Here is a 24683-nt window from a genome sequence, read left to right as displayed (position 1 = left end):
GCATATCGCCTCGAAGCCATTGGCTTAGCGTGGCCTAGCAAGTAGAAGTGTTCTCATGGTGGGGTTGAAAGTCATGAAATGACGGGAGCTTCCACCATTTTTCACTTGCTGCTACCTACCATGTACACTGAACTAATGATATACCGTGCTTGCCCGCCCTGGACAAAAGGACACAGCTGTGGTAGGGTTCAAATACGAGCGGACGATCAACTAGTCCAACACCGACTCAAGAAAGCCTTCTCCAACTACTAATCAAACAAGTGTAACTCAATTCCAATCCCGGCTCAGGGTTAGCGCGTGCGTTCTCCGGAACGTGTGATGATGAGTTGTCTCTTGTACCTGAATGCAGTGGAATGTCGTATTTATATTTGCATCTAGGTAGTCTTGCTTGCATCAATATAAAATATCATAACAAAGTGACTTCCTAATTTCAAAACTACCTAATACTCTAAGCCGCAACTTTTCTGAAATCCTGAGGCCGGGGTCTTATGAGGACAAAGCCAAAAATTCAACATTGTAGATATGCATTCACTGGAAACAGATATATTCTTACATACAATAACAACATAAGTAGAGCGAACCAAAAATGTCTTTACTGGTTTCTAAAACCTTCAACCACATACCTGGTGAACTATCCGTCCAGGACAAATCAAACACGACCAGCTGTTTTACAGTGGTCCTACCCTAAAGCTGACCGTTTCCGGAGACATTCGATCGAAGACGTAGCACCGATAACGCAATTGATCTTGCGCCAGCATCTACATTTGCTTGGAGAAACTGTCCCGGCGGTTGGTTCGAGCCGCTTCGGGCGGAAACCAAGACCCAAACCTACATCTATTTACATACCTACCTACCTAGATACGTCGAGCGTTACCATTGGTTGTCATCAAGCAAGGGTCAATGTAGATAATCGGATCACCACCAAACGAATTTTGTAACACAACAAAAAGATAGATCGATTTTTCGTCAAAGGTATTCACAATCCTTCACCGTCTTGTGTCCTTCCCATCAGCCTCCCTCCCATATGTAAAAAATCCAAGGAAACCCAGACCTTATCCTCTGAGCAGAGACTCGTGTGGACCTCATCAAACCGGTCCCATCCCTCCCTTTCCGTCATCACTGGCCTGTTCGATACAATTCATTTTATCAGTTTAGAACCTGTGCGACTTGGCCTTGGATCGGTAGGCTGTGTAGCCCACGTACGCGCCACCGACAACGATGATGAACAGGATGATCTTGGTAAAGAACCATGTCCAGCTGCTGCCTTGCTTCTGACCGCTTGTAGTCTTGCCACTACCCTTGCGTGACTTGCTCTTGCTGCTGGAGGACTTGCTGCCAGCATTGCCACCGGTACCAGGCTGAGTGTACAAGTTCTTGGCGGCGACGGAGATGATATCGTGGTTGTCGCTGAGCTCGCCCGTCTCGGCAGTGAAGCCGACGTAGGCGATGTTGGGAACAGCCGGGGGCTCCTCAAGATCAAAGCATGTCTGCCACTCATCCTCAACCTTGTACTGGAGCTCCAGCTTGAGCTGTTTGTCCTGAAAGTAGGTAAGACGCATCTTGGTGGGGATGCTTGCATGTCGGATACCGCGCGCAGAGCAGCCAGCGAGCTCAGTGTGCTTTCCGTCGTTGGACTTGTCGTAAGAGGTCTTTCCATCACCGTACATGGCCATAACATAGGGGAAAACGACACCGGGGCGGTTGTTCTTGTAGGTATCGATGAAGATTCCGAGGCCCTCGAAGTTGTCGGGTCCGCCAAAGACAGCTCCCTGCTGCGCACGCTGGCGGGTAATCCACATAGCAAAACCGTCGCCGTAGAGCTGGTTCTTGCCCGAAATCTTGAACTCAACCTCAACCTGCCAGTTCGTCGCAGTGAGGGGTACTCGCGAGTACATCCATCCCGACTGCGATGGACGGTCAGAAGTAAGTCGGATGTACCTGTAACAAGTCAACCTAATGTTCCAAGTCTTGTCATATCGTTATTAGAGAACCGGGGGGAAGCGTACGAGTCGGTTCGAATAATGGTATCCCCGCCAAAGTCGTACCAACGGCTTTGCATATCCGAGTCGAGGTAAGGCTGTTTGAAGACGAGGGTTAATCAATCCGCCGGTCCTTGAATTCTATGCTCGCGTGCGTGCGGCGCAACTAACCTGGGTCAAGGAATGTGTTCTGAGCTACATGGTAAAAAAGGTTAGTTAGCAAAGGAGCTCTACATGTTTACCAACAGAGGATAGAGAGCATACCGAGATACTCCTGATGTTCTCATCATCGAACTCGGCAGCGCTGGTAGTCCATGCGAACGCACCAAGGAGCGCCGCTGATAGTGAGGACAGCCGCATGATGAAGCTATATCTGGTCTCGAAAGAGGCCAATTATAAAACTGGCTGGATTGGGCGCACACTGCTTTTGACCGTTGCAGTACGATCGGGTGGTGGGATAGGTAAAAGTAGAGATTGACCACAGTGGCCGCTGTCAAAGTCGCCGTGACGCTGTGGGTAAGGTAGGGAGTGTTCTGTTCGATACTGTATGTAGGTCGGGTCAGGAGCTAGCACAAGTGTCCTCTTCCTCTGAGCCAAACGATTTTTAGGTGAGGACGCTCCCCACTGCAGGTACTAACGGGGACGACCCCTGTCATTTGACGACCCTTCGATCTCTTTGGACTTTGTAAAAGCCACAAATAGCAGCCACGATTCACATGCACCAACATCAAGTATCGGAAAAGTTGGCTGCCGTAAGAACAAGAGACGAAATAAGTAGGTCAATTCATGTCATTTAGATCAGGACTCTTGGGCTGTTTATTTCTGTAACCTAAAGCTTAGAGACCAACTTTTCTGGTACCCACCCTGATGCCAATTCATCTGCTGCATCATAGAAAGCCTCAACTTAGTACCTTAGTACCTAGACAATCATGACTCTACAAACGACAAGTGAACTTGACCGATATATATTCTTCCTCCTAGTTCCCATAAACAGTGAAACTGAAACTCAGTGGCTACCTTAGGACCTATAGCTCATACACAATCTTGAAACCAGAAATCTTACCATCCCTGTGTTCCTGGAACCCCTGTGGAATAGCATCCAGCCCACCAAGAACCTTTGGTTTGTTAGGCTTGATCTTACCCTCATTGATCCAACCAGGGAGCTTCTCGTTGAACTCAGCGCCCAGCTTGTGGTCATCTTCACTCGCCTGTTACACTATCAGCATCACTGTACCAGTGCGGGTTCGAAATTACTCACCGGGAACGAAGCCTTCTTGTACTGAATAACCCTGTTGAATGCAGTCCAGACAAGTACAGGCGTGACTTTGGTCTGTTTGGTCACATTCTCAGTGAAGCTCTTGTCCGGTCTGACTGTACAGAGAGTGCCTCCATTCTCGTCAATGGCCTCAGATGCCTTTGCAGATGATGTTTCTTTGCCAATCGTGTCAAATACGTATTTTAAACTGGGTGCTACGTCCTTGATGGATTTCACCACGTCGGGGTCGCTATAGTCAAAGACATGGGTGGCCCCAAATGATTTGACAAGATCAAAGCTGTGAGGGCTGCAAGTAGTGATGATGTTGAACCCAAGAATTGTTGCAATTTGAATCGCGTACTGGCCAACGCTCGCTTCTAGGTGTTAGAGATAGTTGGCTCAGAAACAAACGGTGTTGATATACTTACAGCTTCCGCCCCAAATCAGGACAGTTGTATCTGACTTGTTACGGTCAATGTTTAGGCTGTCCTTTGAGAAAAAGGCGAGCCAAGCAGTCAAAGATGCCAGTGGGATAGTGGCAGCCTCTGCCAGGGAGATGCTCTTTGGGACCTTGAAGCAGATGCTCTCGTGCGCCTTGGTGTACTCGCTGTATGCCCCTAGGCCCTTGACCTCGCCTTTGCACATCATATTAGTCATTGATTCGAATTATGCTATACTACTCCCACTTACCACCCCAAATGAGACCAGCGATTATGTCACCTTCAGTAACCTTCGTGACATCTTTACCAAGGCGCTCGACCTTACCAGCGAAGTCGCAACCAAGCACAGCGCCGTTTCCGAAGAGATTGAGATCAAAAGCTTGAACTGGCACAATGTCAGCGTTAGAAATGCCAGAGTGCACTGGGAGGATATACCATCAGTTGGGTTCTGGGCAACAGTTGTCACCTTGACCAGCACTTCATGAGGTTCCAGCATCGGCGGGGAGATGTCTTTCTTGATCAACTCAGGTTTGGAACCATTCTCTGGTACCTCGGTCACCATAGCCTTCATTGTGCTTAGAACCATTATAAAGATGCTTCTATTAGTCGTGATGGATACACTTTTCAACGATGTGATGTAAGTTGGCTTTTAAATAAGTCCAATCACTTTGGTATTCTATTGATTGAATAATATAAAATGTATGACGGCACCCGTCCACTATTTGTAGGAATACCTACCTACCTACCTTACTGCAATGATCACATCATTGGACGTCAGCATGTACGACGTTATGCACAGGAAGGTTAGTATATGATGAGCTAATGACATTGCTATAAATATTGACCGCAGATACAGATTGTCCGTTCAATGGTGCGCTGAGTCATGCAGATACCCGGACCATGAATTTTTCCAGTACCGCCTATCTTTTTGCGATAGGCGATTGATCAAGCTTTCTCTACGGCCCAAGCAACGTCAACGACTTCAAGCCTCTCATACCACAAATCACAATAATGGATTCCACACAAGTCAAGGCTGCTGTCATCAAGCAGGTCCAGCAGGAGGCCAACCTGGTCAACGCTCGCACTCTGATCGAGGTCCGTCCACATCGCAATTGCTCTCAGACGGGCAGAATACTAACATCGGCTTCTCGGTATAGAAACTTCAAGAAACCTGCTTCGAGAAGTGCGTTCCAAAGCCCGGAACTTCCCTGTCGAGCGGCGAGACTACCTGCATGACTAGCTGCATGGAGAAGTACATGGCTGCCTGGAACATGGTCAACTCAGCCTACATTGCTCGATTAAGGCAGGAGTCTGGTCACTAGACAGACCTCTGCGGCTTGACGATGCGCGAAATCCGAATATAAAACTTAAAACGACTTGCGACACTTTGAAATAAAACCGCAGGACTGTATGATATTGTGACAACATGTCTGGAATGGGCCGGACGATGTCTTGGGAGGATATCACAATGTATGATCAATCGAATTATGGATAGAATTGGGAAATAGACGAGCTGGAACAGATTTAACAGGGGTAACGTATCAAAGGCCATGCTGCGCAATTGTATTCAAACTCTTCTCTTGTTCTAACTATTGGGTATCTAAGCTCCTCCAGCAGCCTTCTTGGCTTCTTCGGCAGCTCGTTTTCGCGCGAGGTATCGTTCCTTGGCGCTCGAGATCTCGCCTTCTGTCTTGCGACTCTTGGCTGCCCGTTCGATCTCCTCCCTTTGTGCTGCTTCTTCATCTCGTGATCGCTTCATGGATTCTTCTAGCTGCTGCTCCATCATACGTGTTTGACGTTCTCGCTGAGCTTGCCGTCTTCTAAATTGGTGATTTGTGGTTTCCTTTTGTGGCAATTCTGCCTGTCGCCCAGAATCGCGCTGGGCTGATTCTTTCTTCTTTGCGCCCACATTCAAGCCGCCTCTGAGAAGCTGGCGTTTGTCAACGACTTGGCCATCTTCATTAATGGCTACTGAGGCGCCCTTCTCATTCAGCTCCTTGGCTAGATCGGCTTCTGTCTTGTCATTCTCATTCTCAGTATCATCAGTCTCTTCTCGTGCTGGTGCACTAGATTTCGTCTGCTCTTCAGCTGCCTTGACGGCATCTGAATGTCTTTGCTCATCTTTATCCAGGAGTTTTCTGTAAAAGGCAGACATGCCACCTGTTTTGTTCTTCTTTGCTTCTTCCTCTTCTCTCCTCTTCTCTTCTTCTTCTAGTCGCTTGTTCTCCTCCTGCTGTTTCTTGTAGGCTTCTGTAACAAACTTTTCCTTGTCGGCGTACTCTTCTCCCTCGGCTTCTCGCTCTCGGGCAATCTTCTTTTCTTCTGCAATAAGCGCATCTCGCTTTCGTGTGTCTGCGGCTTGTAGGATGTTCTTCATATATTTGGGCCGTTTTTCTTGATCCTCTTTTGTGGTTTGTTTCTTTGGTTTAAGGGAATCATAAACAGTGTCATACTCGTAAACGCTGGCATCGACTTCGGCGGCAGCTTCGGCGTTTTTCCGCGACGTCAAAGAGCTGGAGAGATCACCAAACATCATGCTTGATTGACCCTTTGACTTGAGCTTCGGTGGTTGGGTGAGAGGGCCATTCTTCGGTTTGGTCGGTTTCGTGGTTGTCTTTGACTTTGGGACGCCGTCGAAATCATCGAACTCTCCGATCTTCTCTACCTTTCCCTGGACGTTGGCGCCATCGTTATCCGAGTCATCGTCGTCGCCGAACAAGGGTTTTCTTTTTGGTGGCGTAGGCTTCGACGCGCCTGGCTTTTTCGTAAGGTTGAGGCCAAAGGACAAGCCTGGCTTGCTCATAATTTTGATATGTCTCGGATGGCGCGGTATTCCTTGGGGTAATTATAGTGCGGCTGGTATGGCTGGGTGTTGTGCGACGTCAGAATGGCGGGCTAGGCAAGTTTGTTGGAAGGTTGAAGTTGAAGGAAGAATAAAGACTAATAAGGGTCGTGGCATGAGCTTGTGAAAAATAATGTAAGTTAGTATGTAGGCCTACCAAGGTAGTTCACACTATCCACCCCTTGTAGGAGATGTAGCCTAGACCTTAAGGAACAGCACTGCCTAGGTACTATATTTGAAAGTAAATGGTTATAAATGACAAAAACCCATTGAATCATCTCTTATTCCTCTTTTGTGACCTTTTTATCATGACTTGTTAGTCAAGGATACGTTTTACACATTGTGTTTCCTACCTAGATATGGTCAACAGTATTGTCCACCCTTGACTGGGGTTGACTCTCAAAGCATGTCGGGCAACCCACAGTTTGTTTGAGTTACCAATAAGTTAAGAATTGAGTTTTGTTCACTCTCACATGACAGGCGACGCGTGCTATCAGGCTGCTGCCGATACAATATTCTCGAAGTGGCGTCTTGTACTCGCATCCATGCCACTAACATTTTGACCATGACGTGATTGGATACTTGTCTACAGATAGCCCGGATAGGTGTGCATCCTTTATTAAATCCTATCAAGCATTCGACTGCAAATATATTTCTCGAACCTTTCTAATACAGCCTGCTCTTTAAATTGCAAAGAAACTATGGAGTCCTGTTCTACTTGTGCAACCATCCTCTCGTCAACGCCGGCTTATACAAAAGAGGAACCGTCTCTACCGCAAGATCGCCGAGTCGCATGCTGTTCAAGAGTCATCTGTGGCAAATGCATTCATGTTCGTCATCTATCTCTTTCTCGCGTAACCGCAGCGTGGGTTAAAGCTGATGCTCTGTTATTGTCCCTAGGAAAATGGGCGGTTTGCAGATTATTGTCCTTACTGTCAGGTTTCAACAGTGCCTACTTCACTGCCGCAGGGCCTGAGAGAGCCCCCGGCTTATTCGTCATCTAGCTCGACCGCACATATATCAGGAGCGCCACCACCATATTCAGCAGCTTCAACGACACAGCATGTCAATGTTGAGAAGGCAGTGTTGGCACAGGATGTTTTGAAGGAGGACGCCCCAGATATTCTGCATTTTCTCGATCATCATCATGATAGTATCAGCTCTTTATCTCTCCGATACGGCGTGCCGGCTTCTGCTCTCCGACGAAGCAACAATATCACAAGCGACCACTTGCTTCTTGGCAGACGAACAATCCTGATACCTGGCGAATACTACAAGGGTGGCGTGAGCCTTTCTCCACGACCCGTCGAAGGCGAAGAGGAGGAGATGAGAAAGGGCAAGATCCGTCGCTTCATGACATCCTGCAAGGTCTCTGACTATGATATTGCCGTGCTTTACTTGGAGCAGTCAAGCTATGATATTGCAAATGCCGTGACAGCGTATTTAGACGACGAAAAATGGGAACAGGAACATTCAGTACCCGGCAAAGGCAAGAAGGCTGACAAGTACAAAAACCGTGGCCCCTTTTGGAGAGGCCTGTGATTAAGATTTGAATTGGATACTTATTATATTCATATTTCATACCGCCTTGCGGTTTCAACCTATCTTCAGTTCGCTGGCAACCCATCTTCTACCAAGCCAGGGACTTTGCTTTTGACCCTGTACGTTAACGCCGCTAGCTTCCCAAATACTTCAAATTTTGCAACATTTGTACAATAGCATCCATGATACACTAAAGATACCATGTTCTCTCATTAAAATGCAGATCGTGTGCGGATGTCCTGGAAAACGATTAGTTCCCTGTTCAAATAGTAGTAATTCCAGTGACTTACAGAAATCTTCCTCTCAATCTCTCGGACTGAGCGGTCCAACTCGCCTGCGATCATCTGCTTCTTATCGTTTGGCAGAAGGTTGTACCGTTCGCACAAGTCACCGTCGATGACTCCCTTGACAGGGGCATAATAGCCACGATACATGAGGTGATCTCGTCCGGCGAGTGGGGGATCCTCTGTCCTAAGGTGTTGCTCGAGGTTCTGAAAGAAGTCTGCATCTTCGCGACTGACAAATGGAATAAAAACTCCGATTGTGCCCATGATACCACTCCATAGCAAAATTTCCTGCCCACCAACCACAAGACTTGTCTTAGTGATACTGGTGGGAATGTCTTGTGTGTAGAAATGACACATCAAGCTCACTCTGTGAGGTGTGCCATGGAGATAGTCTCGGGCATTGATCAGATGCAAGCCGGATTGCTCCTCATCAGCCTCTTCACTGGCCTTCTCAGGACAACGTACAATAAACATATTACCGAACTTGTCACCACCAGCGACTGATTCATAATCCACCATGGCTGTACATGTGGTCCACCTTGCGATTGTATCATCGACAAAGGGAATAAGCTTATTAGAAGCAGGCTTATAAACAACGTAAGTGACACCCTGCTGAACATCGCCTACGATGATTCGACTGCCTTGTGTGTTTAGAGATACAATCTGTTGTGTTGCGACCTCGGCCTGGGACTTGCGAAGCATTTGCCTCATACCCAAGTCATATATGCGAAGTGATGTGCCAACAGCAACAAGCACTCTTCCTTGGAATGCCAGCAAGGCCAATGGTGGTTCTTCAATCTTGGTCTTGTGGATAAACTCAAGCTCCCGACCCCCTTCCATGAATCGGTAGATATGGAGGTATCCTTCCGAAAAGCTTCGAGGGTTGACCACCATGTCTTTACCGGTACCAACGACGAGGAAGCTCTCATTATCCTGGCTGGCAAATGACACAATAGCCGCACTGACGGCTGCCTCATTGTTCTCCAAATCTATTGTCTGCAAAACTTGGCCTTCTTCAGACAAGGGATCAATTACGTTGATGCAAGATGCCCATCTTCGAGTACCTTTGGGGTAGCCAAAGTCTTCAGGTGGGAGCACCCTGGAGTCGCCGTTTACGACCGCAGGGTCGGCGAGGAGTTGTGCTCTCAACTCAGGTGGCAACGTGTTGTTATCTGCTTCGATAGTGTAGAAAAGAGGTTGATCAGGATGCTTGACGAGCTTCTTGGGGGTATAAGTTAAAGGAATAGATTTTTGAATCAATGTCTCGCCGAGACGATCAATGTTGAAGATCCTGCGAGTGTTAGCTTGTGTCTCGCTGATGTATGCGACAATAGGGTTCCAGAAAATTTTGTTGCTTCAGTAGGAACAATTGGAAAAAATGCGTAATAAGACCTCATTGCTCAAGGCATAGGATCCTTTTTCTCATCATGCAACTCAAAACGGGTGGAAAATAAAATAAAATGGACATACCGTAGTGACTGGCCTTGAATACCAACAATGCCTTCTTCGCATTGCTCACTGCTGAAGTTCCAGCCCCACTCGAGGTCAACGTAATTGAGGGGTGTCACAACAAATCCCTTGGTGATAGGATCCGCATAGCCAAGCCAAGGTCTAGAGCTAAGCCCAAGCACACAAGTCTTGCCCTGAACAGTAACTTGGAATAGTCTGACTTCCTTCGGACCAAGAAACTTTTGGCGGGTATCAGTCAATTCACCGGTGATCTCGTCGAGAACTGTTCTAAGATACACACCGGAGTGGAGTCCGATGTGAAGATAGAGTGTAGAGCCACCCGATGAAGAGTCTTCCATGGCAATAATAGCTAACGACGTAGGTGCCGCTGTCAGAGCCTGCACCGACTTGTTTTCCAAAGTCGATTCGGGATCAAGGCTTAGAATACGGACAGTGCAGTCGTCACAACCGACTGCCAGGAATGAGCTTCTCAGGCGCCCTTCAGGGACATCTCCCAAGCTCAAACATGTGACTGTTCCGAACATTTCCTTCTTCTCATCGTACTCGGCTAACGAGCCGTCGGCATCCATTTCGAAGTATACAATCTCGCCAGAACTGAGGGCGACAGCGACTTGATGGGCATTGGCGGTAGCGGCAACAATGGACCGATGCTGTGGGGCTGCCCATTCATTGACGTTTCCATTGCGGATATGACGAATGCCTTTGGGATGAACTTGGATCAGGCCATCGTCACCAAGCAGCTGAGCTGCCAACGTAGGAACGCTCGTGAGGAAACCCGAGTCGCTGACTTCCTCAACCGTTTCTCCAATACTCAGAACCAGCGTACCATTGGTAAATGACAGTACAATGTAAGCATCGTATTGTTCCGAGCGGTTCAGCTTCAGTGTCCATACAGCGGAAGGAATTCCAGGAAGTTCAGAAGCCACAATCTCATTGACTTCTAAGCCATGTTTGAGCATCCTGAAACTGCTGCGTGGGCCATTGCCACAGATGGTATATAATTGAGGGGCATCTTCGCCAGTGAGATTTGCGACCTTGCAGTCTAGTAGGGGGTTCATGGCAGGAATGCTCTCAACCAAAGCCAAGTTTTCAGTTGGCCGGGGGTGGAAGTACACAGGCTCATAAGAGGCTTTGGGGTCTACAGGAAAATCGTCGCTGTAGAATTCCAGTTCCTCATCATCGTCACCAAGTTTTTCAAATTGGTAGAAGGAGTAGTTGCCAAACTGTGTTGCAACATAGAGGAATCCACTCTTGAGGATACAAAGACTGGACGCCACCGGAACGGTGTCGAAGTACTTGACCTTGAGCCTCTTAACTTCTCCTGTTGGATTACCTTCTTCATCTTCGATCATGTCGATGGAGAGCTTGAAGAGATCACCATCATCCGTTTGCAACAAGAAGAAGAACGCACCCGTATTGCCCTTTAGCTTGTGCATAATGCCGGACACAATTGTTCGTTTGCGGTTGGGATCTTCTGTAGCACCGCGGCGACGAGGGATGGCAACACGGAAGGCCTCTTGATTTGAGTGTCGATACGTGATGTTTTCCTCACCGCAAACCAACACACCGCTTGGACCATCGTTGCCACCTGGAACCTGAAATAGGATCGAGGCTGTAGGATCGACAGGATCCGACCACTTCCGGACTACGTGGTTAAGTCCTAAATCAAGCTCGTAGTAGACAAGCTGAGTATCCAGTTCTTCCATGGCTTGGCCTGTTGAATCCTGATCAACCTCTGAGTAGTCAATCTCGAGCGCGGCGAAGACAGGATTTGAGTAGCCGACGTCGAGTGCAACCATAGAGATTACAAGGACACCTGGTTTGTGAGCCTCAAGAGGCGACGAGATCGTGAGCTCGGCTTGTGAATTCCGATTTAGGACATAAACAAGCTTGTTCTTCTCAGTTGAGGCAATTAAGCAGGCTCTGCCCTTAGGATCGCAAGCAAGATACTCGCCAGGAATAACTCTTCTCACGCCTGACTTTCCGAATGTTTCAAGGTGTAATCGCTGGAAGCGGTTCTGAGCCGGGAGATACTCAATAATTGTGATCCGACCTGAGTCAGAAGCAATAATCAAGTAATCTATGAAAGTTCAGTTAGCCTTAGATTTCTGGTGACAGGGCTTCGAGTTTCGGTGGCACTGTGGTCGACGCGTCTATAGCATCGCTTTCGAACATCACTAAGTGATTTTCCTGAGGGGTTCTGGATTGACTTACCCTTATTGCTGCCGGCTAACCGGAAGGCGGCAAGGGAACGGATGATGCCAAAGACGTCATGAGAGAGGAGGGTAATCACCTTTCCCTGGGAGGGATCAGGTCGTAGCAGTGAGAGCTGTGAGCCAGCACCAGTGATGATGAGCTGTTCCCGAGTGCCTGCGAACTGGCCCAGGACCGCCTGTGTGACATTTGTAGGTGGCTGGACCGTAAGCGAATATAAAAACATGTTCGATGTGGTCGCCATGTTTGCGGCTAGGCGCAGATGAGCCTGCGCGGCTTCAAGAATAGGTGTAGGTCAGATTGTGTCGCGTCGAAGCTGAGGGTTGGAGCTTTTGAAACTCGAGCGAGCTTTCATGTCAAAACTTTGGCGCGCATCGGAGGAATTATTTTGCGGCGCAGCCGACTGTGGCCCGAGCTCCTTCGAATTATCCCACTTCATCGATAATCAGATAATATACAGAAGACGTCAGTAAAATAACTGGCGTCCGGATACTGGTCATATTTGTCAAAGATATGGAGCCGACTCTGAGAAGAGTGGCCTCGAGCCTCTGCGGACAATGCTCTGCAACTATGCGGAGGCAATTGGCCTTGGGAGTGACAGCCAAGCCATGGATGAGGATATCACCCCATCATATCCGAAATGTTCACTCGACAGTCAAAGACCAGAAACGAAAAGCACCCGCACCTGCTAACCGAGACTTTTCAACCAATGCAAAGAAAAAGTCTGGGGCAGTTGCTCCTGTAACTAACAAGTCTTACCCATCATCGCTGCGCCTTAGTCAAGATGACCTCTTCCATCCATTTTCGAAATCGCCTGTTCCCGAGTTTCGTCAACGAGCTGCCTTTATGCGACAGCACGCCTACTGCCCCCACCCCGACCACCAGCAAACGAAGCTCCCGACAATTGCCCCGAAACCTGAGGATGCAGAAGCTGCGAGTGGCACCCAACCGCCAGAGCATGTGAACTTTGAGTGCCCGGACTGTGGTTTGCCGGTCTACTGCTGCGAGGAACATTGGATGGACGATTACGAGAAACACCTCGAAGTCTGCGATACCCTACGACAGATTAATGAAGATGATCATGACTTGCGATCCGGTCGGGTGTTTGAGGAAGGCAATCTCCCCGATCTTCAAATGGAGCATGCGGCTATCAACATGACAAACTGGGATACCTTCATGTATACCAGAGAATTTGACGCCGTCAACTCTGATCGTCAAATGAGACAGATTACTCGTCTCCTGACATACCCGGTTACCATTGGCAGTGTTCTTCATGAACTCAGCCCGTATAGTATCAAGGCTGGGGAGCGAATGACTACGGAAGGCCTGAAGAGTTTTAGCGGTTAGTATTAATGGCTGACCAGAAGGAAGGTTTCACGACTGATTTATGAGAGCAGCATTGAGATATAACCTGCATCCTCCCAAGTCCGGTCGAGGAATTGGCGTTGACGAGCTGAAGCCAGAGGCCCCTGCTGTGCGAGTATTTATCCTAGGAGCTCGTGCAGAGTCTTCTCTCCCACGACCTGCCTGGGTACAGCTGGCTCACATGTTCCCCGACGCCCGACTTCATCTCATCTTTGTGGGGCCTGAAAGTATGGCCAACCGGGATGATGAGTTCCCATTGCCAGAGCGCACCCCCTCAAACCCCTTTGGGGCCGTGGTTGAGGACCGTGTCTGGTACAAGATGAAGATCAGCACAATCGTGGATTATTACCACACAATTCACCAGACTCAGCATTTTGCACCATACGATCCTTACTTTGACTGCTTTGTGCTGTTCCATCCCGGCCTGGGTCATCCTGCTAGTAGCCACGAATGGGAGGAGACTCTCCCTCTCTTGTTGGAGACCAAGGTTCCCATTATCAGCACAGGCTACACTCAATTTGATATGGAGCGCGATGTCGAATGGGTGAACAAGAAGTCAAAGGGAGAGTTCGATATTCTATTGCAGCCCGGTGAGAACACTTTCAGGAGTCTTAGATGGGATTTGAACGATATGGATCCTCAGGATGTCAGTTGTGGTAACTGGGGCGTGTGGGCGTTCCGTGGAAAGAGGTACGAGACAGCCACCAGGGATGCTTAAAAAGTGTGAGACGAGCTAGAACAAACCGCCGAGTTCTCGTGTACCATATTGTACAGATTCTGTAGCATAGCTGTTTATATGGATAGATCATCACTGAAAGTACTACGCTATTCTCTAAACTTTATGAGGAGGCATGCAGGTTTGGTAGCAGAAAAGTAGCATCTCCTGAACCAGCCATTGGACGTTTCCGTCATCAAAATCGACCTACCCACCTAGTAGGCAATAGCTTGACTAGGTACATGGTAGCCAATACGCAGTACACGCTATTCAACATGTCTGAGATACACAATAGTATTGTGGCTTGAACTGTAGATACACCTGGAATGCTTCTTGTTTTTAGTGCTCGACTGTACTCGGAAAGCGCAGGGCATGGTAACAGGTAGGTATGTATTTCATGCATGCGGCTCCCCCGCGCCTGCAGTGCACGGTTCAGGCGGCGGGCCAACCCGTACCATGCAGGAAGGAGCTTAACATGCGGCCTCCCCTGCGACCTGTTGTTAACTTGACTTCATCCTCAGACACATAATTGAACTCCACGTAAACTCATCACAGTATCCTTTCTGTTCGCCTCGCCTCGCCTCTGCGACCGGGTCATGATAGTGGAAACTCGCCGATCACACCGGCCATGACAGCCACTTCTTCTGTGGCCCCGGCCGCCTCTCCTGCCCGACCGCCGGCCCCACGACCCAAGTCGGTGACCTTTGATACTGAACCGTCGCTCTCTACTGCCGTCGCTTCTACTGCTGCCCCTCCACGTCGTTCAACGCGCTCTAACACGATCGACCCCTTATCTGATCGAGCAACTTCACTTTTGATACGCAGGACGTTGTGTTCTCCTCAGCTCGGCGATAAGAACCGCGATGCGCAAGTGCCCATTGACGAGCTGCTTCCTCCTTTGACCAGTCGCAACGATGTCGACCTCCAGCTATACGCAGTTCTCGCTATCGTACTAAGAGAGTTTGTTCAAAGCTGGTACAATAAAATCACGACAGACGAGAACTTTGTCGCAGAAGTCTTGCACATCATCGCTCATTGTTCGCGAGCACTGGAGCAGCGCTTCCGCAAGGTTGATCTGGAAACTTTGGTTTTGGACGAGATACCCGACTTGCTGGACAAGCATATCACTTGTAAGTATGCACTGTATTTGCGAGCCTCTCTTTCTAACAAGAATCAGCATACCGAATCTCTCACAGTACTATTTCAAGGCCCCCTGTGGAGGTAGATCCCCGAGAGGCATACCACGCTTTATGTCCTCTTCCGCACCTAGCGCCAGTGCCTCGCTTAGACAAACCAGACACAATATCCGACCAAGCTGGGAACGAAGCGTTATATCGACAGCTGCTAGTCCAAGGCATCCTCGCCATTCTCTTGCCCACGGAAGACCTCGAGAACCCATGTCTCACGAGTCTCGTCGAACAAATCTTCTCCGAGCTCATAATTGGCAACATCATAGCTAATAAGGCTTCACAGCCGTGGATGTTATACGAGGGCATCTGTATCACAGCCAGGGTTTTGCGCCAAAAGAAGGATGATGGGCCGTCGGCTGCAGGAACCCACAAGGAAACTTCTGAGTCAAAGCTTGAAGTCAAGGGTCGTCGCGCTTGGTCTGTGAGATCTTCTGTAAGGTCCGTTTTTCTCGGCGTTATCCAACTTGGAATGATAGTAGTTGCTTCACTCCGATTTATCAGTACTGCCCTGGTGATGGCTTCATCCCTACCTGCTAGAACGACACCCATGAACGAAAAGGAAGTATCGTTGGATCAGGATAAACAGTCCAGCGTCTCATCGAGCCACGAGTCAGCCGACTACATTAAAGCGCCTATCCTATCATGTCGAGTATGGACATGCCTTGGAAATTTGCTTGAGCTGAGCTTGCGCATGCCTTGGCTCGATGGATTTTTGTCACTTTTACAGTACGGCGCGGTCAACGGACCTGGACGAATCGCTGGCCATGATGGCCCTGTTGACAGGTAAGATATGAGCATTTCTTTTGTTCTTCACACCTACACAGTCACCAGACATTTCCACCTCGCATGAGTCTGGAGTCACTGGACCTTCTGATGCTCCAGTGAGCTCCCAGAAACAAATTTCTTCAACGGCACGGTCTTAGAAGCGGGTCATACCGTCTCTACCCTTTGTTGGCTGTTGAGCGGGAAGCAGTTGTCGATACACACCCTTGCAACACACACTTCACTGTACCACGAGTCGCGATGAGGGCAATTGCATCAAGGCAATAGTGTTTTCTTGTTAAGTCGCCTGTCCTTAAACCATGATTGATATGGGTCCTGGGAGCTGAGACTCAGCCAATTGAAAAGCATGATGCTGCTTTTGACATCTGATTGCTTGACAAGGCCCCAAGCTAGGCCTTTCTGTCCAGCAGGATGCCAAGATTACGCGCCCGGCCCATGTCAGCTTCTCCAAGAGGACCACCCGCTTCAAGATGCGTCAATAAGCTTGAATTGACTCTCGCCCCGTGCCGCGCCACCCGTCTGCGACAATCACCTTTCAAGACGTTGGTTGCAGTACTATCGTGAAGAGGGCAGCTATCACAGTCCTGGTTTCCACCACCCAATCAAGCCCTTGGATTCCTAAATCGCGGCTTTCTGGCTAGTCAGCTTCAAGTCTTCCTAAAAACCAACAACTGCTAAAAACCACCGAGCTTTTTGCGACTACCATGCAGGACTGTTGCACGACCCTGGACTCGACTTTGAGGGTGAAAGCAAGCCTGTCCAAGACACGCTATCCACAAGCAGCCTCGGTCCCATTGCTTGGGTGCCTGTTATATAATCTCACATCTCTACCTCTACCTCTCCCTGCATGGGATACAGACGAAGAATGTGCTTCTTGATGCGTTTCCCCGCACCTTGCAAGGCTTGTCTTGCTTGTTGCTCCCCTGGCCTTCATTAGATCCGCTTCGTTCATACATGGGTAGATCAGCACAGAAGCAACCTTATGAGCCAGTCTAAAGGCGCTGCTACCCAATAAGCCATTGGCAGCCTCGTCTCACTTTGTGCTTTGCTTCTCTACCTCACATTGCGTTGCATTACATCGCATCACACCGGCTAGGCCGACAATGAACGCGCCCCTTGCTGTACATTATGTTTCCGATCATTCAACCCCACGCGCTGCACAAGCTTAGAACGGAAAGTGAAGTTAATATTTGCTAACTTACGTTCTCATTTCACACAGGCTCCTCTCTCATCATATCAGTTCTCTCTTCTCTCCCTCGAACCTGCCCCCTCTTCTGCGTACACTTCGCGGCGTTCTCTTCCCCAATAATGCCCCCGGTAAGGCATCTCTTTTCCCACCATCTTCCGAAGCCGAGCTACACGCCCTGCGTCGAAGAGCCGCTAAGTCACTTTGGGAGTTGCTACCGAAGGGTGTGGGAAGACTTTATTTCGGCGGTCGCTTATGGCGGCGAGATACGAAGGCCGAGGGCGATCCATCGGATGACGAAGATCTTGTGGATGAGATGGAGCGGCTTCTCCTTGTACTGGATGACGAGTACTGTAATAAGCATCTCATGTACAGCATTCTCGAATTGGTACTTGCTAGATTGATGCCCGAGCTTACCGAGAAGGGCGTGACAGAATTGTGGGAAGAAAGACTTGGTTGAGTAGATAATTACAGTAGATCTGTAGACACTCTTTTAGATTGATGATACCCCTTTGTTAATAAATATACCAATACACACAAACATAACGTCAGGATGAGACATAGATAAGGCATTCAAGATCAAGGACATTCATAAATGCACAAATGCCACCCAGTTAACTAAAGAAGGGATGTACTTATCTGCCAGACATTTGACGACCTCAGTAACCCCTGAGTAGGTTCTTAGCCTGGTCCAGCTATCTTCTTGATATAACAAGCCAAAAACGACCTCTCCCTTCTCTCCCTCTGAAAAACATGGATATCGCCGATGTAATTCAAAATATGCACCACTTCGTTTCTTAACCGTACCGTGCCATGCCATGCCATGCCATGCCGTGCCTCGCAGCAGATGCCCTCTCGTCTTTGAACAGAAAAGTAAACAAGAAATGATGGGAATAAAATAAAACAGCGTGTGCGTAGATGATTATTCCCTCCGCATCGATGCCATACATGCATTGAAAGAAAATAAGTGATATATATAGAAATAAGAAAACATGCTGAGAAAAGAAAACAGACATTTGACAAAGCGGGGTGCAACGCCCCTGAACTGTTGTTAAGAGCCTCGCTCTGACTTATACTTTGTCTCTGCCATTCGTATTTCGGCCGTCGTATTTTCTCCTCTTTTCTAGCCCTTTCACTCTCCTCCATGCGTCACCCTTCCGTGGAGTAGTTCTGGATTGTAGATTCGTGTGGACGATTTTTGTATGTAAGCGTTCGGGTTCGCGTGAGCGGGAGATTCAAATCTTCAAGGGTGGTTTGGGTATAAGAAATTGTCCGTTCCTGTAAGACAGTTTTTTTTTGTAAGGTTTTAGTGTTTTCTTTTATCCGACAATTGCCGCTAGCAGTCGAAGGTTTCATGTCGGATCCAATGGTAAGCAGTCGATGCCGTAAAGTGCAAATGCAAAGAGTGCAGATTCTTGCGTGAGCAGAAGAGTGACCCATAATGGTCCTGATCAAAGCACTCCCTCTAGTACTCCCAGCGATTAAACTCGAGAGCAAGTTTAAGTGACAAGATATAGACCATAAGAAGAAAAAATAAACAGATTCAATGAGTTTCCGCATAAAAATTCAGGCTGGTTCCATCTTGGCCGATAAAAGAACCGGTGCTTCGACGTCGCCTTCGGGGATACGGGACAAACCACCAATGGACGGTCGGCCTTGGTGGATCTTGAGCTTTTTGGTCAACTGGACGATGGACAGATAGTCGCTTGGGTCAAATGTGCCAGCTGATTGGATGTAGTTGAGCAGTGTCTGTGCTGCTCGGCGAGCATCCTCCTGGGACGGCGAAACTGGAGATGAGTCGATCGAGGTTGACGATGTAGCACTGTTTGCTGCAGTAGAGCGATTTATACTCGAGTTGCTGCTGCTGCGACGCAGTACCGGAGGCGGTGAGTTGACGTTGGTGTCGATACTGAATGGTGCCTGCAGTTCATGCTGGGGTGACTCCAGAGCTGAAGACGGCGCAGTCGACGATGAGGGGTACCGAGGAGTCATTGGCTCTGTTGAGCATGAAATTTGGTTCACATAATCAATGTTAAGGGATGGGAATGTATTGCTCCTCTTCTCCCTGTGCTGGAAATCCATTGGGAAGCCTCCCACATTGGGATCAGGAGAGAAAGTGAACGTACCCGTAGGGCTCATTGTGCCTGTTGAGAACGAAGATGCAACATTGTCCCTGAAATCACTGGATAGTGACGTCGTTGATTGGGATTCTGCATGTTTGTAACCAAAGTCGAAGTCGATTCCATCGGCATGTGCCTCTTCGTCGCTTCTGCTTCCGGATAGGGGCGAGAGCTGTCCTGTTGGTGACACGGGGGATAAGTCGCTGGCCTTCGTGGCAAGTGTCGATAGTCTTGCACTGTCTGGTATGTTGGCTTCTGAGGCTCTCCGCATCAATTTGCCTGCCCCAATACCATGTTTTTGCTTAAACTTTTGAAGCCAGCTGCTATTCAGGTTGTTCAATACACTCTCTTGATTACCACTCGCATGAGCAAATAGTCTTGCCTGCTCCATGATCTCTTCGTCGCTGACCTGAAACCCTCGTTGCTGCTGTCTCCTGACGTAGTTGCTGAGTGTTCGATCGAAATCGGGATGCTTGCCTTTTCCACGCTTCACTGCGGCATTTTCCGGCTCTTGATCGCGTTTCAAGTACTGATCCTTGTGTCTTAGAACCTTCGATACCGTGCTGTTATGTTTTTGTTAGATTCCCATGGCGAAGTGTGACTTGGTATCCAAAAATGCCTACCTTCTCTCAACGCCGAACCGGGCTCCAATATCGGCTTGTCGAGTACCAGGGTTGTCCTCATGAAACTGGCACATAGCTCTCTTTTGCTCTGTAGTCAGGGTTTTTCTCGATTTTTCGTGCTGTGTCGGTAACCTGGGGGCTTCCACAGGTGGAGCGCTGGTGGCTGGCGCCATAGATACTGGTGGTGCTGGATAGCTTTGAGAAGGAGCCGGATTCGTCAACTGACTCGGCCAGGTCTGGTTTGTATTAAGGAGAGGAAGCTGCTGGTGTGCCATTGGAGGTGGTGCTGGTTGTATCATTTGGTGTGTTTGTGGTGGTGGCATTCGGTTTATCGATTCTGATGGTAGTCCGTGGACGCCAAAGGCACCAAAGGATGGATACTCGGTCAACGGGCTGGCATTGTACGGACTTTGGCTGTAGGGACTGATACTCGTCCAGACATCGCTTCCATATCCGTTGCTTTGGGCCATTGTGTTGTCCTGTCCCATCGTAGACGTCCCATTGACGTGATTCATCGTTGCGTGTGTTGTCCAGTTGACACTGGATCAAGTATAGAAAATGTTAGAATTGGCCAAGTGATTACCAATGCCTGAAGAATCTCGGTCACGAGAGCTAGTCAAGGATGAGATGTTGAATGATTTGACTTGGCCGGCTTCCTCTGAACTGGAAATGAAGACAGAAGGGAACAGAATATTTAATGTGATGATCTTCACTTTTAACATCGGTCGATGGGTAGATGCATCGTCTTGTCCGAATTGGCTTCTGGATGTGTAGACAAAAGGTGGCCCACGTTTGCCGTCGATCTCCCAAGTTCCTGTTCAGGGCAATTTGTACCTTTGTAGATGATGCTGGGTGTCTTGGAGCAAACCTTTGCAAGATCCAACATCAGCACACAAGTAACTCAACCACAGGGAACCGGAAAGAGTCTAACCCTCAGTGATGGGCCAGCAGTATTTAGAACCGTCCAAATCGCAGAAGGGTTGGTTTTTGGGTAGGTCTCGAGGCAGTTCTGTCTGTTTGTGAATCTTGATCGATGGGCAGAAACAACTCTCCTCTCAAGGCGCAAGCTCACTGAAGTGAGACACGGCGGGAAGTTTCTTCTACTTGCTTTTTCTCGCTGAGCTCGTGGAAATTGCGGAGACAATAACGCCGTCTCAGGATAAAGGCGGCAGGGCAATGTACAAAACAAGACAATAACGGACTGAGTAGGTGGAGGGTGGGCGGGCGGATGAGAAAAGCCACAGGGGGCGGTAAAACAGTAACGATGTCCAGAAACGACCGCCAGTAGCTTGATCCGGACGGTAACGTCAAGACAAAGTTTTGATGGTGGACCACAGACTTGAGGCGAACGTTCCAACACGAGGCCAGACCGTTGAGGAGTATATCGTTTTTCAATACATGCAGTGTAGTGTAGTGTAGACAAGCGAGACCTAAAGCCATATGCATAGCTATCCCCAGAGGTCGACCTTCTCCATATACATATGCAGAACGCACGAGGAATAGGCAAGGGTGTGGGGGTTCCCTTCAACAAGGGGGAGGGGTGTATACTGTAATCGTGAGATCAAGAAATGGTGTGTGTGGGAGGGCAGTGGGTTGAAGCCAGTGTGCTCTGTAGACAACTGATGAATCCTTAAAACGCAGTGTAAGTGTGTGTGCAGTGCATGGAGGTGTGGATGAAGCTGATAAAGACGGAAAGTGTTTTGAATAGGGTATGACAAGGCCTTCAACGCCCAGAGCAAAGAACTAAAGATTGCAGGCAAGACAGAGGCTCACACACAGGCACGCATACTCGTTCACCCGCTAATAATTGCGGCGATTTGATCAAAACCAAAGAATGATAGACGACGGGCTCATGAGGTAATGGGATGGGACGCCTTCGGGTTCGGGGATAGACCGGTGAGCTAGGGTACACTCCTATGGAGCTCTCAGCCGAATCTTCTTCTTGTTGTTGATCCTAGCCAGACCATCGCCAGGTCAGAAAAAGCAAGAGAATCGTCAACCGTTTAATGAATCCGTAGGCAGGTGCAAACCCCTTGGTCAGCACCATCTGATAGGTGAAAACTAGACGAATATCAAATAAGGGCATAATCAATCAATCTTTTACCCATATACATAAACTTCCGATCCGCGGCACAAGTAGTGAAAGAAGCAATGAGAGATGCCCAAAATCGTCAGGACAAGACTAAAGTATCATTCTCCATCTCAACATTGCAACCCTAGTAATGAGGTTTTCTCTGTATTCATTCTGTTGATGCTGCGACTAACTCTCGTATAGACCAACGTTGACAGCGGGTTGTATATTCGGACCTGTTATCCCTCATTTCACTCCGGGCAGGAGACTGGCCCTGTTCTTACGAGAGCTGAGAGTGTAACGATATGGCTCAGTTCCGATGAATATGAGGTCAGACGAAGGGGCGTGCCATGTCAGTACTAGCCCACTGGAGTTTTCTGTAAGAGGAGGAGGAAGGAAAAGTCGCGCTCGGGCTAGAGGGATAGTCCATCTGAGAACCATCAGCTTGCAGCTTTCATAGGGTATCTCTCTCTGATCTAGAAAGCGCGGCGCGCCAAAAACCCATGCGATTGATGGTAATGGGTGACTAGTCTGTCTTTAAACTGGAGATGGACGATGGAGAGCTGCCATAGGTCAGCCAATTCTTCCACAGAGAGTCCACTCGGTGGGTTGGTCACCTGTTAAACCAGATCCTCCCCAGACGAAACCCGGCCTGGCCTGAAGGTCCGAAGCCTTGAATCGTAATATTAACATGCTGGTTCTAGTATAATGCCCAATATTTTGATGGGATAGCGGCAGCAGGGACTTGATACAGCCCAAAGTAAGATCGACCAACGGGCCACGGATAAGATACAGTCTACTATGTACTCTGTACAGCAGAAAGAGTATGTATGTAGCAACGGCAACGGCAACGGCATGCCCGGCCACTCTTAGAGACAGGGGTCCATGATGATCCTGGTATTTGATGGAAAGAAACCTCCAGTGATCAAGGATAATTATCGTCAACCGCGAGTAAGTCGACTATTGACGAAAACCGTAAATGATAGCGGGGCATGGGTAGTCGTGATGATGGCAATTCAGCTTGTTAGCCCTTGGTGCAGCAATCATTCAGCTTCAGCCTTGAGCGGACCAGCCCGCGCGGTCTCGTATGTCACTCTTGGTTCTCCCTCTTATTTCCTTCTCAGGCATTGAACCCTGATACACGGCGCGCTTCACGGTCAAAGCCCAACCGGGAGGTGAGATCCGGAGCTCAGACCTGTCTCATGGGAAAGATGGAGCAGAGGCGTGGTAAGAAGGGAGGGGATTGCTGAGCAAGGCGTTGGTGCTTTGATTCGTTCAGCCTTGTTCCTCATGCCATGCCCAGATGTCCTGGCCACAGCTTCTTCTTTGCCTGTCGTGTCTCTTCGCCTCGTCCTGCTTGCCTCGTGGTTCCGGGATTGCATATCCAACCCGAGTGTATAAACCGAATGCCTCAGGTTGTTAAGGGTCCTCTTCGCTTATGAGATATGGATCCCCGAAACTTCATCCAGGTATCCTTGTCTTTTAAGCCAACTCGGCCTTGTTCTTGCTAGTTTTCTGGCCAAGATCTTTGAGCGGCATGGCTTACTGGTCAAAGTTTAGTGTAGTCAGACATCATGACCCGTGGAGATTTGGCACCCAGGTAACATGCGGCCCCATCCAAACCAGGACAAAGAAAAGGATTTGTAGTGGCTATCTCACTCTGTAACAGACCGGTGCACGTGGTCTGCCAGTGTTCAATAGTGAGTTATTTGATGTGTGACAAATCCAGCGAAGGTTGCGAGATGTACGTTTCAACTTTTGTTCATGCGAAGCAATGATCATTGTGAAGCCGACCCGCAAATCATCTTCTTTTGAAATCAATCAATGATTACAGCGTATTGACGGCTCAACATTGCCTTTGTCGAAGCAAACTGGCAATCTAGCAGTCATGCCAAAGATTGTCAACACCGACATCGACCCCGGTCCTCTCTCCCACCTTTTCAGCACCATGATGACATGGTGCTCTCGGGATGCCGCAACTGGAATGACGGTGGGTCAAAATCCGAGGCCAGACCGTCCTATCCCGTATTATGAAGGACATTGATGTGCGTGCGGTAAGGCACCGATATTGGTTAATTTTGGAGCTTCACGGTGTTTCCCTCGCAGCCTTGGTATGGCTCGTCTTTGGATGAGAAACGGACGGAGATCTACCGCTACTCTGAACAAGGTAGAACTGGGGCTAACCAGGGCAAATCGACAGAGGTAGACTAGTGGGACGGCCCTTTCTGGAGCCAGTTTGACAGCCGCCGCCTGCCGCCTATTGCAGCATGGCCAGTTGCCATTCCGCCCCTAGTCCATCCCATCAACATCCATGTTTGGCCTCCATGACATCCCCATGTGTGTAGGGCTTTGGGCTTGGCCTCGTTTTCGTCATGGATAGCCTTGTCTTGTAAGCAACAAATGGTAGGTCGCGCGATGGGTAGTGATTCCTTGAGTAGCATTTTCATTTCTTCACCTTTCGTATCGAAAGCAAGTCAGTCGCGATGAAGGATCAGCGTCGTGGCTGTACGGTTAGTGCAATCTCGGGAGAGGTCAATTAATCAACCTGTCAATCATTGGGCATGCAGCCACTACTGTGTAGTACCATGGGTGAATGACCTT

The 24683-nt window shown here is 48.8% G+C and overlaps 9 protein-coding genes across 9 annotated transcripts; 4 read left to right on the top strand and 5 right to left on the bottom strand.

Moving 5' to 3' along the window:
* Positions 1-1151: 1151 nt before the first annotated feature.
* Positions 1152-2339, bottom strand: FPOAC1_011026 (uncharacterized protein; the record flags this gene model as incomplete). The annotated part of the gene is made up of 4 exons (XM_044855413.1): positions 1152-1938; positions 2007-2077; positions 2151-2174; positions 2244-2339. 4 exons carry the CDS (start codon positions 2337-2339, stop codon positions 1152-1154), a joined length of 978 nt encoding a protein of 325 aa, XP_044702726.1.
* Positions 2340-3004: 665 nt separating this feature from the next.
* On the bottom strand, positions 3005-4245 carry FPOAC1_011025 (uncharacterized protein; the record flags this gene model as incomplete). The annotated part of the gene is made up of 5 exons (XM_044855412.1): positions 3005-3187; positions 3238-3608; positions 3663-3869; positions 3925-4059; positions 4110-4245. 5 exons carry the CDS (start codon positions 4243-4245, stop codon positions 3005-3007), a joined length of 1032 nt encoding a protein of 343 aa, XP_044702725.1.
* Positions 4246-4685: 440 nt separating this feature from the next.
* TIM13 (protein translocase subunit) lies at positions 4686-4996 on the top strand (the record flags this gene model as incomplete). The annotated part of the gene is made up of 2 exons (XM_044855411.1): positions 4686-4769; positions 4832-4996. 2 exons carry the CDS (start codon positions 4686-4688, stop codon positions 4994-4996), a joined length of 249 nt encoding a protein of 82 aa, XP_044702724.1.
* A 278-nt stretch (positions 4997-5274) lies between these two features.
* Positions 5275-6477, bottom strand: FPOAC1_011023 (uncharacterized protein; the record flags this gene model as incomplete). The annotated part of the gene is made up of 1 exon (XM_044855410.1): positions 5275-6477. One exon carries the CDS (start codon positions 6475-6477, stop codon positions 5275-5277), a length of 1203 nt encoding a protein of 400 aa, XP_044702723.1.
* Positions 6478-7217: 740 nt separating this feature from the next.
* On the top strand, positions 7218-8058 carry FPOAC1_011022 (uncharacterized protein; the record flags this gene model as incomplete). Its single annotated transcript, XM_044855409.1, has 2 exons — positions 7218-7346; positions 7417-8058. The coding sequence occupies 2 exons, from the start codon at positions 7218-7220 to the stop codon at positions 8056-8058; spliced, it is 771 nt and encodes a 256-aa protein (XP_044702722.1).
* Positions 8059-8270: 212 nt separating this feature from the next.
* Positions 8271-12273, bottom strand: RSE1 (pre-mRNA-splicing factor rse1; the record flags this gene model as incomplete). Its single annotated transcript, XM_044855408.1, has 4 exons — positions 8271-8297; positions 8349-9636; positions 9816-11895; positions 12030-12273. The coding sequence occupies 4 exons, from the start codon at positions 12271-12273 to the stop codon at positions 8271-8273; spliced, it is 3639 nt and encodes a 1212-aa protein (XP_044702721.1).
* Positions 12274-12641: 368 nt separating this feature from the next.
* On the top strand, positions 12642-14112 carry FPOAC1_011020 (uncharacterized protein; the record flags this gene model as incomplete). The annotated part of the gene is made up of 2 exons (XM_044855407.1): positions 12642-13371; positions 13427-14112. 2 exons carry the CDS (start codon positions 12642-12644, stop codon positions 14110-14112), a joined length of 1416 nt encoding a protein of 471 aa, XP_044702720.1.
* Positions 14113-14737: 625 nt separating this feature from the next.
* Positions 14738-17728, top strand: FPOAC1_011019 (uncharacterized protein; the record flags this gene model as incomplete). The annotated part of the gene is made up of 3 exons (XM_044855406.1): positions 14738-15239; positions 15287-16082; positions 17302-17728. 3 exons carry the CDS (start codon positions 14738-14740, stop codon positions 17726-17728), a joined length of 1725 nt encoding a protein of 574 aa, XP_044702719.1.
* Positions 17729-18834: 1106 nt separating this feature from the next.
* On the bottom strand, positions 18835-20481 carry FPOAC1_011018 (uncharacterized protein; the record flags this gene model as incomplete). The annotated part of the gene is made up of 2 exons (XM_044855405.1): positions 18835-19951; positions 20012-20481. 2 exons carry the CDS (start codon positions 20479-20481, stop codon positions 18835-18837), a joined length of 1587 nt encoding a protein of 528 aa, XP_044702718.1.
* Between the last annotated feature and the right edge of the window lie 4202 nt (positions 20482-24683).

Source organism: Fusarium poae, chromosome 4, assembly GCF_019609905.1.
Source record: "Fusarium poae strain DAOMC 252244 chromosome 4, whole genome shotgun sequence".
Lineage (NCBI taxonomy): Eukaryota > Fungi > Ascomycota > Sordariomycetes > Hypocreales > Nectriaceae > Fusarium > Fusarium poae.
This window is presented reverse-complemented; position numbering and strand designations above follow the sequence as displayed.